The sequence below is a fragment of the Sphaerodactylus townsendi genome, linkage group LG01 (assembly GCF_021028975.2).
Source record: "Sphaerodactylus townsendi isolate TG3544 linkage group LG01, MPM_Stown_v2.3, whole genome shotgun sequence".
In the NCBI taxonomy this organism is placed as follows: domain Eukaryota; kingdom Metazoa; phylum Chordata; class Lepidosauria; order Squamata; family Sphaerodactylidae; genus Sphaerodactylus; species Sphaerodactylus townsendi.
The window spans coordinates 141,900,852-141,917,724 of NC_059425.1; the positions used below are offsets into that span (position 1 = coordinate 141,900,852).

A 16,873-nucleotide genomic window follows, 5' to 3' on the forward strand; every position below is an offset into this window, starting at 1 on the left:
CTCATTTTTGATTTACCAGCCATAAACGAATTACATCAATTCAAACCAGACTTGGAAAGCCGGCAGTTTTAGTGAGATGATAAACAATTTAACATGCATAGTCTCATTAAAACGGTGTGAAAAGACAACTGAAACTCTTCACCACTGCCCTGAAATTATGTAATGCCTTCACACAACATGCTGCTAAAGTCCAGACCTGGGGATCCTTCAGCACTGCAAGATCAACAGTTTTGCGCTGTTCTTGAGGTCCAAGACAACATCAATAAAGAGTGAAGGCATTCAATGAAGCGAATCAAATATTCATAAGATATTAGCAAAATCTTCACAGAATTACTGTAAAATGGAGGACATGCTATACGCTGCCTTAGGTCTCTATTTGTGTGTATGGTGGTGGCGGGGGGAAGAGAAAGCAGATCATAAATATCTAAATACATCAATATTATGTACCGCCTCTGCATGTAGAATGTATGTGAACCAGACCTTCCCCCAAACAATCCATGTGCACAATAAAGACATCAGGGAAAGATACAGTGCAAATAGATTTTTACACAAAAGTGGCTCACATTAGACATTTGTACAGAAAAAAGTCAGTCTGACACGCTAACAGGCTTTGAGACGTCTCTTGTGCATGAGAGAGGGTGAGGAAGGGAAGAAAATATACATTTAACTGTTTTGTATTTTTTTCCTTTCACATCTAGTCTGGAGAAAGCTTGTGGGATTCACTTGCTAGCAGACACATCAAATTATTTATTTTCACACAATATTTTAATTGTAGAAATTCATATAATAATGATATCTATATTTATATTATTCCATTCAAAGTTATGTTCCCAAGATTTTAAGTGGTGCATTTGATAACTTTGCTTTCAATAAACTGGTTTAACAGTAATTTGAATATATACAGTTTTTACATATATCAAAATATGAGGATTCCAACAAGCAAAAAATTGGTCACAATATCAATGGCATTCTATGAGATCAGCGAGCAGAATGCTGCTTGTGGAATGCTGCCTTCCTCTCCTGATGCAACACACAGAGTACATTTAGGAATGTCCTAAACCTTTGTGTAGTCTCTCTGCAGAGGCATATTGGGGGAAATGGCGCCTGGAGACAAATTGTCTCCAGGAGCCCCCCTAAACCTGGGGGAGGGGCAGGCTCTGCAGCCAGCTGACACTCCCCTACCAGCTCCCAGCCGGCTGTCAACTCCACCCATGTCGTCATCGACCTGGGCAGAGTCGAGGGCACCCGGCTGCTGCCCCATACCCCACCCCACCCCACCGCCGTCACCACCACCACGACCCCTTGCTCCAGCTCCTAGTTGGCAGTGCCTTCTGCCCTCCCCTCTAGGGAGTACAGAAGAGTGCTATCCCCAGGCTTTGAGAGCTGTTTTTATAAGCACTGAGGATGGGGGGCAGGGCTCAGGGGGTGGGGTTCACCCCAACCCTGGTGGCATGGCCATGCCTCCCAAAGCCCCATCCCCAGTCTTACTGCTTATAAAAGCAGCTCTTGGAACCCAGGGATGGCAGAAGGGACTGCCGGCTGCTGGCTGGGAGCCAGGAGCCAGGAGCAGGTGGGGGGTGGCAGCCAGGCGCCCTAAACATTGCCCATGACAACATGGGCGGGGTCGAGGGCTGTCAAAGACAACAAGGCAGCACGACTTTTGTAAATTGTTAACATTGAGTCGGAAAGCTCCAAAACTGTAAGAAGCCCTGCTATGAGAGACATATGTTGCCTGTGTCTCTTGAGTAGTGACTAACAATCATTCCCCCCCACACACAAAAAGCATAGTTTGTTTTACTGTTAATATTGAGTTAGAGCAAGTATTTGCAAGGATCATCGAAGGAACATCAGTGTTCCTGCCTCCCCCCACCCCTCACCCCCGCAACCATTTCCTATCACAGGGAAGTTTATTTCCATGATTTCAGGTCCCATGTTGAATAATAACCAGGTGGCTCACAAGGATGCAGCAGGCAGAGGGAAGGGTTTGAAACCTCTCCCCCTTCCATCAGTGATGGAATATTGATTTATATCCACTGGAAGGGATGAGCAAGGAACATCAATCTTCCTAGCATCTCTAGGTTTCCTTCCCTCCTCCATTGCCATTTTCACAGTTATCCGTGTTTGATGGTTAGTTCAACAATACTGTAATGTATCAGAAACAAGGCCACAAAGCAGAATGAAGTCAACCTTAAGTCCACAGCTTAAACTTTTGAAATTGTACAAAGAAGAAACAGAGCCAATGTTACAGCTTTCATCCAAATAAACCCTGGACCTCTTCATGTGTTACAGCAGCTACATGAAGATTAATAAGAAACGCTATTGCATGGGGACACTACATGGAGACTCTTCATGCAATAGGGGACAAGGTGCAGCTCAGTGATTGAGCACATACTTCAAACAACAAAGATGAATTTTGAATCTCTGACTTCTCCCAGACAAAACATTGCAAGCAGAAGATGCTGAGGAAGACTTCTATCTTCCTGAGATGTTGGAGGGCAGTAGAAGTTCAAAAAGACAATAATGAGCTACACAAACCAATGATATGATGAAATATACAGCATGTTCATATATGGGACAAACCACTGAAAGACATCATTGCCAAGACATGGCATGGCATATGGAACATCTTTACATGGAAGCATTTCTCTCTGACTTCCATTTGACCATTGTCATGCATGAAGCAGCCCCCAATTTTTTTTACTAACAGTTCAATTACTCAGTACTTTAAAGAAATACAGATAGCTTGTTTTAAAACAAACATGAAGCTTATGTTATGCTCCAAGTTTTTGTTGCTACTAACATCAGTAGAAATTATGTTTCTAGGGGGAAAAGATAGCAAGAATATTGGGAGGGAGCTACTTGTACATTGCATGAATTAATCAACAATAAACAGTATTGTAAAGGGACAACAAAAGGTTCCCCCTCCCAAACTTCCATCTTTGTTGCTCCTACCTTCAGGAGTGTCCATGGTCTTTTCATAATTCTCCCACCTCTTGTTCCAGATGCAAAGGTCTGAGGCTAAGTTGGTTAAGTCTGCGCTATCTGTGCTAGCAAGCTCGAGCACAAGGACAACTCAGTAAATCTGGGATGGAAGATTTGAGGAAGGGGGAGAGAAAGTATCAGTCCTCTACAGTAAATCTGTTTGGATATCTCATAGTTCTAAAAAGAAAGCTGGAGAGAAGCAATGTATTTTGGGGAGAAAGGGATGTCAAGGATTTTGGTTAGTTACATTTGTTGGGAAAGCTAGGAAAGGGATAGAGAGTTGTGAGATTAATATGGAAAACTTGGACATTAAGTAAAAAAGGAGATTGGGACAGGAAAATGCTGTGATGTGTTTTGCGCCAGTATAGGAATATCAAAAATATTTTATGATGTTTCAAAAAATACCTTTGACAACTAACCAGTAAACTGGCATTTGCAACAACTTAAGAGAAAGCGTGGAACCTTGATCTTAAGTTACTACACTGGCAGATCATACATGGAAGAAGGAAAGGGCTTCTAGTCAGGAAGGGTAGGGGAAATGAAAAGAAGTGCAGAAGAATGGGATCTGGACAAGTTAGATGGTAATGATCATCCAAAATAGCTAATTCTATAATACTAAGTTTAAGTGAGATAGACCTTTGCATTAGCAAATTTGTTCAGATGTTCATACACTTACCTGTATTTCGACAAATATGATTGATGCCAGGAATTACCAACACAAGCACAAAACTCTAACACACAGTGGAGGCACAGAATAGGGATTCTAATGTCCTATCTTATTGCCTTTAAAAATAAGAAAGAATACGTTCTAGCCAGGCTAGAGGCATGATGTTAGTGATCATATAAAATTTCACCATCTCCTTCAAGCTGGGTATCAAATGCGTAAACAAGAGCTTTGTTGACACCAAGAGTAGATCAGATCCTTTCCTTAAGAAGTTGTGGGTAGACACATTGGTCCGAAGTAAAATCTCCCCCAAAATTGTACAATGGCATGATGTGATTTTTGTTTTTTGGACTTTTCTCAAGAAAGCTAGTGAGCTTATAATTCTATGGGTAAACTGTATTTATTTGCAGAAGCTACAGATCAGATCTTCCTGAAAAAGGCCTAGAAAAGCCAATATACTCTGTGTATCTCTGACAATGGCCATCTTCCTTAACTATAGTCCTTGCCTTGTGGTTTGCCTCCTACAGTAGTATTTGCTGACAAAGATAAAATGGCTTAAGAAAGCTGATGAATGGTTATGATTCAGACCATTGTTTGTGAAACATGAGGATATAAATCCTTAGAAAAAATTCATAAGAGATTGATTTCTAAGTTGCACATATAGAGAGGGATATTAAAAGAATTAATAGACATAAGATGTAGGTGTCCTATGAATCTACAAAGATTGTTTTCAGTAAAGCCTGCTAGCTAATAAGCAGTCTTAAACAAATCCCATGAAACTGTATGTTGTAGTGACTATTTAAAACAGGCGATTTCCACTTAATAGATACTAGCACAAAGAGATATGGCAGATCTGTTTCCCAGAATGTCCTTCCAAACCAGGCTCATTGAGAAGAAGCAACCTAAAAGATGATGAATATTGTGGGCTGTGCCCACAATACTTCAGATCAAAGACCAATGTGAAGTGTATGCGAAAACTTGTTAAAAGAAAACTGGCAGATTCTCAGGTTTCTCCCTATAGGAATTCTGGCATTTTCCATAGTGCAAGAAGACAAATTGGCACAACTAAGAGAGCCAGCGTGGTGTAGTGGTTAAGAGCAGGTGGATTCTAAACTGGAGAACCGGGTTTGATTCCCCACTCCTCCATCTGAGTGGCAGAGGGTTATCTGATTAACCAGATATGTTTCTGCACTCCTACATTCCTGCTAGGTGACCTTGAGCTAGTCACAGTTCTTCAGAACTCTCTCAGCCCCACCAACCTCACAAGGTGTCTGTTGTGGGGGAAAGAAGGGGACGTAAGCTATCTTGAGTCTCCTTACAGGAGAGAAAGGTGGGGTATAAATCCAAACTCTTCTTCTTCTTCTTCTAATTCAGGGGAAGGTTGCAAGATTGTTACTCCAGATAGGAAAAAGCTTTTTTAAAAACATATAATGGCTTTAGTAAAAGACTAGAAATTGAAAAAACTGATCCCAACCCCTAGGAGAACAAAAAAAGTGATCCTGTATTAATTTCAACAGAGAAAAAAAAGCACAGAAACAGGTAAATATGGTGGAGAACAGTGATCTGTGTAAAAAGTTTTAATAATGTTTGTTTTTTTCTTTTTCATTTTCAAGAAATGAAATGCATCGCTTGTACATCTCCAAATATCCTTCCGGTATAGCTCACCAGTCTGACAAATCTGTCATTTTAAACCATACTATACTGCCATGTTTAAATAGTTAATGTGCGTGCAAAAAAGGGGAAAAGCCAGATGAAGAACCCTACCAAAAATCTTTAAATTACAATATAAAGCTAACTTTCATCTTCTTACCCAAATACCTTCTTCTTTGTTCCTGGCCTTATTTTGGGTTTTGTAACAAGAGAGCAGAACATCCAGTGATATACATGTGTTCATTTGCAATGACATTTCACTTACCCGTATGGCATTTATATTCACTATGTATAAAAAACACAATTGCATTCCAAATTTATATCACAAGTAGCACACTTCAACAAGAAGTTACCATCACCTAAGTACACTGACCAACAGACTGGAGTAACTCTACATAGGACTGCACTGTTACAATCCTTTACAAATAGACATGAAATAAAAAGAGTTGACACAGATTTTAGGGCAATAAATGCACCATAACTTTACAAAATACAAAAGGATCTGCAGGTGGCAGTTTAAATAATACTTCAACTATAGTACAGTGCAGTTGAGAACTCCACAGTATACAGAAGAGTCAGGAAACTCTAACATGTGGACAAGTCCCCCCTGGCTCCAGGCCTGTACAATTTAGGCTTCTTGCCAGCACTAATTGATGTTTAAGGAAAATGTGCCAGATCCTTTTCCCTAGCCATGATGTCTTTGAGTCATGACCACACCAAGGGATGTTCTGGTTCCATTTCCTGTAGCCAATTTAGCCCAGAGATCCTTGTCTGAGGACAATCTTTGAAAAGATGCTTCAGGGTAGTCATCAAACCTAGTGCTTCTGGTTTAACTGTTTTATCACACTGCAATCACTAGGTAGAAATTCTACCTATTCCACTAAAGTCCTATCAAATCCTTCTCACAACTGACAGAGTAAAGTAAGAGGGAGAAAAACTCTGAATTGAACAACCAGGGGCATTATAAGGCAATGATATCTATAGCTCTGTTTACAGCTGTCGCCATCGTTCTTTCTATTGGCCACTTCAGTTGTAGCCGTATCTGGGAAATCTCATTTCTACAGGTCATCAGCAAACCCCATTCCCTTGTCCAGAATCTTAGTGGAAGGATCAGGGGCAGCATTCTCTCATTCATGAAATTCATATATGTGCACTAATCTTCAATCATGTATACACATACTATTAGTATTACCTTCAGTTCATCCATACTACTACATACACATACACTCATGCAGTCACTGTCTTTAACTATAACACTTCCACATACTTCCCATATAAGTCAATCTAACACTCTTTATTTTCTTTTAAGTTCTCTATCAACTTTTCTACCAAATAATCATATACCTGACCCTCCTGAAAACAAGTGATGGCCTTGGGTAATGGTTCCTTCTTATATGGAAGCTAGTCTCCACAAGACGCAGGAATTTTCTTTCACAGCTCCAGAGCTCTAAATTGTCTTCCTTTGTGAAATTCTTATAGCTCCATCCACATACTTCTAGATAGCCTAACAGCCCAATCCAGATCAGGCAGGCAGGATGGTGCTGATAGAATGCCTCGCACCCTCTCCAAGGACTTCCCTGCAGTGCAGGAAGCCCAAAACAACAACAAACAAAAAAGCTGGCAAACACCCCCATAGGGGATGAAGGAGATATGCCACAAAAATGTTGTGTATCTCTGAGGCTGGCTCCATTGGCACACAGGAGCTGGGTGCAAAGTGGAAGCTGACTGAGGAAGCCTCCATCCTATGGCCCACCCTTGAAACACCCCCCAGCCACACTGGCATCAGCCCAGGTATGTTACCCCTCCACTGGCACATTTGCCCCTTGTGCCAGCAGGGTGGGCACCCACACCAGTGCAGGGTTTCACCAGCTCCAGAGGAGGGTCCAGTGCCACCCCCTGGATTGGGCGGCCTGACTTTTCCTCTTTTTTCTTCTTGAGGATATTATTTCATTCTGCTGATAAGGTAACTTGTAGTTTTATTTAAATGATACTTTATAATATCAATGTGAAAACTGCTAAAATAATGTTTAGGGATATATCAAACCTCATCAGATCTCAGAACCTAAGCTGGGTCAGTACATAGATGGGGGACCACCAAGGATGGCTATGCAGTGACAAACTGCCTCTTCTTAATCACTTGCCTTGATAACCTGACAAAGTTGTTCTAAGTTAGATGTGACTTGACAGCACTTTACATGTATACATTTTCTGAAAATTTTCAAATCAGAAAACAAGTATTAAAATATATAAAATAAATAACATGACTGGAAAAGAACAGTGAATAGAATGGATGGTTTCCACATTCACTTCTTGCTGAAGCTCCTTGGGGTCAGTGTGGTGTAATGGTTAAGAGCACATGGACTCTAATCTGGAGAACCAGGTTTAATTCCTCACTCCTTCACATCAGTGGCAGAATCTTGTCTGGTAAACCAGACTTGCTTCTCCACTCCTATGTTTCTGGGACCTTGGGTTAGTCACAGTTCTTTGGAACTCTCTCAACCTCATCTACCTCACAAGGTGTCTGTTGTTGAGAGAAAAGAAAAGAATTTGTAAGACCCTTTGAGTCTCCTTACAGGAGAGAAACAGGGTTGTAAATCCAAACTCTTCTTCTTCTCTGAAATGCAGCTCCTAAATAGAGATGCAACAAATTTTTTTTTCATCTTTGGGGATTCCTTAACGTTTGAGGATTCTTGCATTGTCCCTCCATTTTCCATGATTATTTTACACTACTATTACATTTGTATTTTTGGATGCCTGTTTAAAGTCACCATTTTGTAACTGATTAAATATTTACTTACTATCAGTAAAGCCCATTTGTGCAAACAAATGCAATGTGGTCTCGAAAATTGTTGGGGAGAGTGCTCATGACCTTCTTGTCAGCCTGGCTAGGATGGGCCACTGGACCAATGATAAGTGTCCTTCCTTCCTTTCTTCCTTTCCCTTGTCCTCCATTCCTCCCTGTTAGTGGCCACACATCCCTGACTCTCCTCCTGCATTGGCCTCCAATTGGATGCCAGCACACGAGGAGGGGTGATATGGGACATTCCTGGGGCATTGCCCAGGGAGAGGACTATTGTAAGCTCCCATCTGGAATTTTAGGCTGTGGGCACTTTGGGTGGTGCCTTGGACTTACACCACCTGAGAGGGTCCATTCAGCCCTGAAGAGGACTTTTGGCCAGCCAGGGAAGTTTATTGTTTTTTCCATCTCCCCACACCAGCCAAAGCCCTAAGGAAGTGGTAGAACCTCTGGATGGGGCTGCCCATCACATTGTAAGACAAAAGGAAATAACTTTCAAGGCCCTGAATGCAAAAAAAGTACAAAACTCAGGATGTAAAAAAGTTTTCCCTATAAGATCCCACAGCATTTGTCTGAAAAACTGTAGAGATAAGAATAACAAAAAAAACTTGTATAGATAAATGCAACGCTAAGATATAGATCATCAGAAAGACATTTAACAAACAAATATTTCAGTGCTATAAGACTATAAAACATACTGGAAAGTAACAGTATCTTTTATGTAGGACATAGCAGCACTAAAAATACACAGTTTTAATCCTAGATGAGATTAAAGTTCTTTGTAACAAAAAGAGGGAGAGAAAGAACAGATTACATCCATGCCTAGTAATCACTTTGCTGTCTGGGAATTATTCTATTTGTCAGTTTTCCTTACTACCTTACTATCTTTCTTACTATGACTGAAAATCTAAATTTATTTTACAAAACTCTAAATTTACACACTGGAAAATGTGGAAACACTCACATTTGACTAAGCTACATGTAGCCTTTACCCTTTTCTGGGGAAGGTGACATTCTAAATTTTGGATGAAATTGAGATCTTTGCTACCTGGAATCACTGAAGATTCTCTTTGAGCTCATCCTATTGCAACATTGTACAGATAGCAAAACGCAGACATTTTATACTTGAGTAGATTATCAATGCTATGAAACCCCAACCCCTATACAATGGGTTTCTATATTTTACCAGTTTGCTACTTATCAACCCCAAAAGAAACTGGTGCTCAGAACAAGACCGATTGCCTATTTCATCCTGACTTGGTATCACATAATTGTGCTCATTTTGCAATATTTTCCATGAAAGCTACAAACATTCAGAAACAAGCAAGAAACTGATGAACTCCCAAAAGAAGAACAGTTTGCAGGATCCTGTTAAAACTGTACACTCTTTGTATTGTCGAAGGCTTTCACGGCCAGAATCACTGGGGTGCTGTGTGGTTTCCAGGCTGTGTGGCCGTGTTCTAGCAGCATTCTCTCCTGACGTTTCACCTGCATCTGTGGCTGGCATCTTCAGAGGATCTGATAGTAGGAAAGGAAAACAAGTGGAGTATATATACCTGTGAGTAAAGATCAATAGGTGAGGGCATCTGAATAGGAGTGGCCTGGCAAGTGAGTAACAATGGAGATAGCAAGGTCAATAGGTGAGGCATCTGAATAGAAGTAGTCTGTCCTTTGTTCCCTTTGATTGTTATTGTCTATAGTCCTCCTGTGTTTGTGTGGAGCTGATTAGTCAGGAGGACTATAGACAATAACAATCAAAGGGAACAAAGGACAGACTACTTCTATTCAGATGCCTCACCTATTGACCTTGCTATCTCCATTGTTACTCACTTGCCAGGCCACTCCTATTCAGATGCCCTCATCTATTGATCTTTACTCACAGGTATATATACTCCACTTGTTTTCCTTTCCTACTATCAGATCCTCTGAAGATGCCAGCCACAGATGTAGGCGAAACATCAGGAGAGAATGCTGCTAAAACACGGCCATACAGCCCAGAAACCACACAGCACCCCAGCGTACACTCATTGACAACAGAGGGGTTTTTTTTTCAGAGCAAAGACACAAACAATGGGAAAGATCTGTTGCTGGTCAAGATGACAAGCAGCACAATCCTGAGGAGGGTTAGTTGTGCTATGGCTGAAACATCACAGCCACGGAACAGCCAGGCTGCCTCCAAAGAAGCCTCCTATGCTGCAGGCAGCAAGCCAAAAGCAACACTGGTCCCTTTTCCCATGAGAGTGACCTACGTAGCTCAATGGGTTGCGCCACTGATTTTGTTGCTGTAAATTAGCGCTGACAAATGCGTATATTCCCATGCTTATAGGAATCAAGAAACTGACTAAAGCCAACCTCACCCCCAGGAAAGTCCCTTCATCACTGGTACAGCCTCTTGTGCCAGAGTCATGCTGGTGGGGCTGGCACCTGGATGTTGATCTGTTGCATAACTCCCCAATACTGGAATATGTACCTCTGCACTGGTATAAATGCCTCTTATTCTGGAGCAGGTGGCATTTATGCCAGTACCAGGATCATGCTGCCTCCTGAGCAGTTTTGGGCCCTCCCTCAGGATTGCACTGTAAGAGAATGACTGTTACGGATTATTAGATGCTGAACGTTCAGCTCTGGGATTTCTGCTGTTGTCTCCTACAGACACTTTCATCTGAAATCCCACCAGAACACAGCTTGTGTTAGCTTCTCAGAAGACCATTGACGGTACACAGTGTGCAAAGTGTTAGCTACCCACTACCTACTGCTGAAGGAGTCAAAAATAAAATGCCAGTTTTCAAAGACTTTGCACTGAATAGTTTCAGGTAACACATTCTGCTGAATGTGCATGCTTTGACAAAAGTGTATCAAAGCAATATTTTTTAAATATTAATTTGAAATAAAGCAAGTAAATTGCTACAAAGACACATAGACCACTGGAAAAACGATAGAGCAGGGCTCTAGGGAGCTGTGGATCATGAAGTGAAACAAGCCCAAGCATCTGTCCAAACTGAATTTTAATTTAAGCTGCAGTGTTTCTATAGCTCTAATCCATGGTGGCAGTCTGGTATGTTCAAGTTGTTTTGTGTAATTATGAGTACTGATGACCTTATTTGTCTTGTAAAATATTGTACACTGATGAAGGCTATCAAAGCAGGAAAGAACTGTCAGCCTGTCTATGAAATGTTTTGAAATATTTTGGACAAAACTGCTGAACAGCTTGAAGAAAATAAAGAACAATGACTGCACTGTGAGTGTTCTTTAAGGATCATAATGACAAAAACTCAGCAAAGAAAGTTTTTATGGCATAAGACTACTTGTTTTGTTCACATTAGACCATTTTTTTCCCATCATTTGTGTATCAGTGGGTCGCTAGCCATAGCCAGCAACACCTCCTGGAAGGAACAGTGGGGCACGGATCTAACAAAGTTGAAAAAAACAGAACCCCCATACTGGTATGGGTTATTTTCCATGCTTTTTTTCAATGCTTTTAAAAAAATTGGGGGGGGGGGCAGTCTTTTAAACATGATTCTGAAAAATCCAAGCCACTTTCAAAGTCCATGTGGTCCAAGCCCAGCATTCAGGTCTGAACTGCCTGCTGTCTCCAAGACCCAAATGGACTTTGGAAGTGGAAAGGTAGAGTGGAATGCTGGGTCAAGCCACTGTTCAGCTCTCTGCCACCTGCCATCTCCGAGCTTATGTGGACTGGGGCAGTGAGGGGAACACAGTGAGGGGAACACCAGAGCCCCTTGGGGATGGGGCGGTACAAAAATTTAAGCAATAAATAAATAAATAAATAAATAAACAGAGGTTCCCTCCATCTGTATAAAATGGCAGTGAAGCCAAAGCCCCCAAAATGCTTTTCAGTCACTTATATTTCCACCATTTTTTGCAAGATTCCCCCCCCCCCCAATAGCACTTAGGCATATTTCAAGGTTTTTGGGGTTTGGCTTTGATGAATGGACATCCATACTGCAAACATTCCTCTAGGGAATAAGTCCAAACTACTGAGGTAGCGTTAAAAAAAATGAGATGTGGCAACTAGGAACTAATACTTGCCTCAACTATATAGCATATACATTGCACAATAGAGGACTCAGCACACAGATTAGAACCCTAACAATGAAGTTGCAGATGATAACTAGGCATACTGAGAACTTCACAATGAACATGTTCATTAGGCAAACATACTTTCTTCAACAGCCATGCTTTACCCTTGAGTTGTGCCTTGCACTTCTCTCTCCCATTCCCCCCCCTCGACATTTGCCAACTTAATTTGTGATTCTGGCAACTTTGCAGCTATATGGTAGCATGGCTGATATGTTCACTTTATTTACAGTATGTAAATAACCAAAAACAACTAACAGTTTAATGCCAAACAGAGTTATATCCTTTTGAGTCCATTGACTTTGATGGACTAAGAAGGGTATGACTCGTTTAGGGTAGCATTATAATGAAATAATTAATCACTTGAATAGATAATTTTATTTCTAAGTCAAATAAATCAATGTTATATATATAATAAAGAGAATAAAACAACCTTGAATATTGGTTGGATTTCCCAGAAAATCCACTATAAAAATACAACTAATGGGAATGTGATTCTAATAATTATATACCTGATTTGACAATAAAAGAAGTAAAGCATATGAAGTGGAAAGATAGAAATTTTTATTCCTCTTCCCAATAAAACCCTTAATTAAATGACTATACTAATTTCCCATATACTGAAATAAGATATAAATTTTAACGTATTAGTAAATCAGTATAAATGACTTTTTCCTCACAGTTTGTCTTCAGTAATTCAATCTATGTTGTACTATAAAGAATATTTTAATGGAACAACCATTTTGCAACTATCTTCACATTTTTAATTGCTAGTGATACCCTTGATTCCTTATGTAGACTTTATCAGTACATGTAGTCCAGAAGAATAACTTTTTCCCTCTGAATAGCTAAACCTTCAGCATAATGGTTCGCATTCATACATTTCACATTTAACAACATTAAACGGGTATATGAAGAAACATGGATTCTAACCACTTTGTCCTCCTTGTGGAAAGCATCCAGGGCAGCAGAGAAAAGAGAAATTAGAAAAGAAAGAGAAAAAACAGGTGGAAATATTAGTTAGCAGATGAAATAAAATATCCTCAAATATTTTAACTACATGACATATGACATATTTTATAGAACTGCATTCATGTAACACATTTCAAAAAATATACAGATTTTAATAGAAAATATGAAGTCAATGGAATGGATCATTGGGTTTTAGCACTCCAGCTCTAATTCCAAGGCCTACATGCAAAACATCCCATTATGTCCTTATTCAAAGTGGGTTAAACAAATTCTTGGAAAATATGTACATCAATAGCTATTTGCCTTAATGGCTAAAAGATCTGGCCACTGTGTTGCATGCCCTGGTTACATCTAGATTAAATTATTCTATGTGGAGTTGCCCTTGAGAGTGATTTGGAAACTTTAGTTGGTACATAATGGCTGTTTCCACACTGTTTAAATATCCTGGGTTGAGCAAGAAAAATACCCTGTTCTGTACAAGAATTTCACATAGTTTCCGGTCCTCAAGCGGGTTTGAAGAAGAAGAAGAAGAAGAAGAAGAAGAAGAAGAAGAAGAAGAAGAAGAAGAAGAAGAAGAAGAAGAAGAAGAAGAAGAAGAAGAAGAAGAAGAAGAAGAAGAAGAAGAAGAAGAAGAAGAAGAAGAAGAAGAAGAAGAGGAGGAGGAGGTGGAGGAGGAGGAGGAGGAGGAGGAGGAGGAGTTTGGATTTATATCCCCCCTTTCTCTCCTGTAGGAGACTCAAAGGGGCTTACAATCTCCTTGCCCTTCCCCCCACACAACAAACACCCTGTGAGGTAGGTGGGGCTGAGAGAGCTCCGAGAAGCTGTGACTAGCCCAAGGTCACCCAGCTGGCATGTGTGGGAGTGTACAGACTAATCTGAATTCCCCAGATAAGCCTCCACAGCTCAGGCGGCAGAGCTGGGAATCAAACCCGGTTCCTCCAGATTAGATACACGAGCTCTTAACCTCCCACGCCACTGCTGTTTGCCCCATGATATTTCCCTCCTCCTGGGGTATTAAAAAATAGCTAAATTGCTAATTCTTTTCCAAACTCCTGGGGTCAACCTGCCTGCTACCATTCAAACACAACGGGAGCAGAGCCAGTTTATTTTTCCCACCCAGTCACCTGATCTCCCTGCCCCTCTGCCCACCCCCCTGATCTTCTTGCCTGACGTTCATTCAAGCTGCCACTCAAAAACAATAGCCAATTAGAACACAGGGCACTGGGCATGCTTAGATACACTTGCAATGTAAATACAGAAGTCCCCAACTCATGTGAAAGAAATTGGAGTATTTCCTCCCAGTCTTCACTGGATTCCTTCACAAAACAGGCAGCCATGTGAAGGGAGAAACCAGGATAATACAGACCCGGATTGTAAGAAACCAGTTGTAATCAGGTATGATGCAGGAATGGCCAATGTTGCACCCAGGATATTAACATAGAGAGAGTGGGCTTACAGATCATATCACTCCACTTTAGGCCCATCTACAGAACCATCCAGTTTGTTTCCAGGCACAATTCATGGTGGAGATCATGATCTTCAGAGCACACTATGGTTTAGGACGAACATACCTGAAGATTGCCTACTCCCAAAGAATCACCACCTCCATGATATTGATCTTTGGAAGCACTGATTCCATGCCTTCTGAGATTAGGTGGGTAGTGACCTGGAGAGGGTTTTCTTGGTCATGGCACCAAAACTCTGGACTTATCTTTCCAGGGAGATTTTTCTGTGCACTTCTGTAACCATCTTCTGCCAGTTGGTGAAGACTTTTTTTGTTTTATTTTATCTCTCAGCAATTCCTCCTTCCTGACCAATGTTTTATTGCTGTTTTTATGTCTTTAGCTCTGTTTTTAAAATTGTTCTAATAATATGTATGTTGGGAGGGTAATTTTAGTGATTTTAATGTGGTTTTTTTCATGTATGTATTAATTTGTCAGTCACCTTGGGAAATAGATTTGTAAAGTGAAATAAGTGCCCTGTCCTGGATAGCCCAGTTCAGCCTGATCTCAACAAAACTCAGAAGTTAAGCAGCATTGGCTATACCCTGTTCAGGATAAAGATGACAGGAGATTTGAGAATTCATTTATTTCGGACCACCTTTGTCTAGAATACTCTGCTTAGGTCCTAGTTCTGACCCCAAGGCACTAGGACCTAAGCAGCGCATATTAGAACAAAGATGGTTCAGAAATGGTAAATGAATGTTTTATCCTGAAAAGGGTATAGTACTTGGTTGGGAGACCATCAAGGAGGTCCAAGGTTGCTATTCAGAGGCAGGCAAAGGCAAACCATCTCTGAACTTCTGCCTTGAAAATCCTATGGGATTGCTATAAATTGGATGCAAAGAAAGCATTTTCCACCACCACCACCACCACCTCAAAAAGGCAATAATGGTCTTTGTGTGCCTCTAACAAGATGCTGAACTAGATGAACCACTAAACTAATCCAGCAGAACTGTTCGTATCTTCTGGGTCTGCTCTGTCTTTATGGCCCATGCTAAACTGTTCTTAAAAATTTGATGCAATATAAAGACATGTAGCCCAAAGAAAACCTGACAAATTGCCACTGTACACATTTGAAGTGCTTTTCACTTGTGCTCAGAATTCTTAAGAAGCCAATCCACGATTTTCAGCTGCAGTATCTCACTATGACAGTATGTTGGAATAGATTTAGGGAATCATCTGGAAGCACAATATAACAACACTGTACCTATAGCTAGATTAAGTCCTTTATCTAGCACTATGAAGAGTAATCAGCATTGTTTTCACAAGGGTCATTTTCTCCTACACTTATAACTCAATAAGGGTTCACATTTATTCTGTACCATTTATGGAGAAAAATGGCACAATTCCATGTTTAGTTCAGATGAAAGCAAGAAGGTTCCTTAGCAGGAAAGGAAAAGCCAGCTGTCTCTACTTTCTTATTCAGAGATTTGCAGATCAATAGGATCAAGTCATAAATATTTTACTCAAGCATTAACATTGCATTAATGCCTTCATTGGAGCTGACACTGGAAAGTATTTGACTTCAATGTTGTAATACATTTTCTGGCATAGGATTACAAATGCAACAGCCAGGATTATACATTCATCCAAATTTTCTTTTTTTTATCTAATGCATGTCAGCACATTGTCTATTTCATTTTTAGACAAACGTCCAAAAGTCACACCTACCAGATTTCAGGGTCTTTCAGAAACACAGCAAATGCTAACTCCTTGCGATATTTCCCGGGGGATAGCCTGCACAGAGGGGTAATTTTGGTCTATTGTCGCAAAAATAAAACACAAGTTCAGTGGCACCTTAAAGACTAATAACAGATATTCCAGCATGAGCTTTTGTGAATCAGATCCTTGACTCAAAAAAGCTCATGTTAGAATAAAATGTTGCTAATCCTTATGGTGCCAGCAGATTTATGTTTCATTTTGAAATACCTGATGTTGGTAATATGGCCAGAATAGAACCTTCAATATGGCCTTTTCTGCAGGCACAGCTTGCCACAAATCTTCAGTCCTGGAAGTGTTGTTTGTGGAATCATTCTACATACCTCCATTGCCCTCCCCATCAGTTCCCCACTTGTTTCTTCAGTTGCATTTAGTCCACATGCTATTGCTCAAAATGTATTATTCTTGATTGTAGTGGGATGTCATCCATGATGCAGAAGAACAACACTTCCTTTTTTTCCTTTGAACAGACACTCTACTGTGCAGTTACAT

General features: G+C 40.5%; 1 protein-coding gene across 24 annotated transcripts in view; it reads right to left on the minus strand.

Moving 5' to 3' along the window:
* Nucleotides 1–16,873, minus strand: part of RIMS1 (regulating synaptic membrane exocytosis 1) — a 326,183-nt gene that overhangs the window by 195,240 nt on the left and 114,070 nt on the right. For 23 of the 24 annotated variants that reach the window (XM_048496050.1, XM_048496001.1, XM_048496133.1 and 20 more), the window contains one exon: nt 13,122–13,133. In XM_048496050.1, the coding sequence (XP_048352007.1) occupies nt 13,122–13,133 (12 nt within the window). Of the gene's footprint in view, nt 1–2,952; nt 3,055–13,121; nt 13,134–16,873 lie in introns of those variants that run through there. The other variant, XM_048495979.1, reaches the window with a different exon arrangement.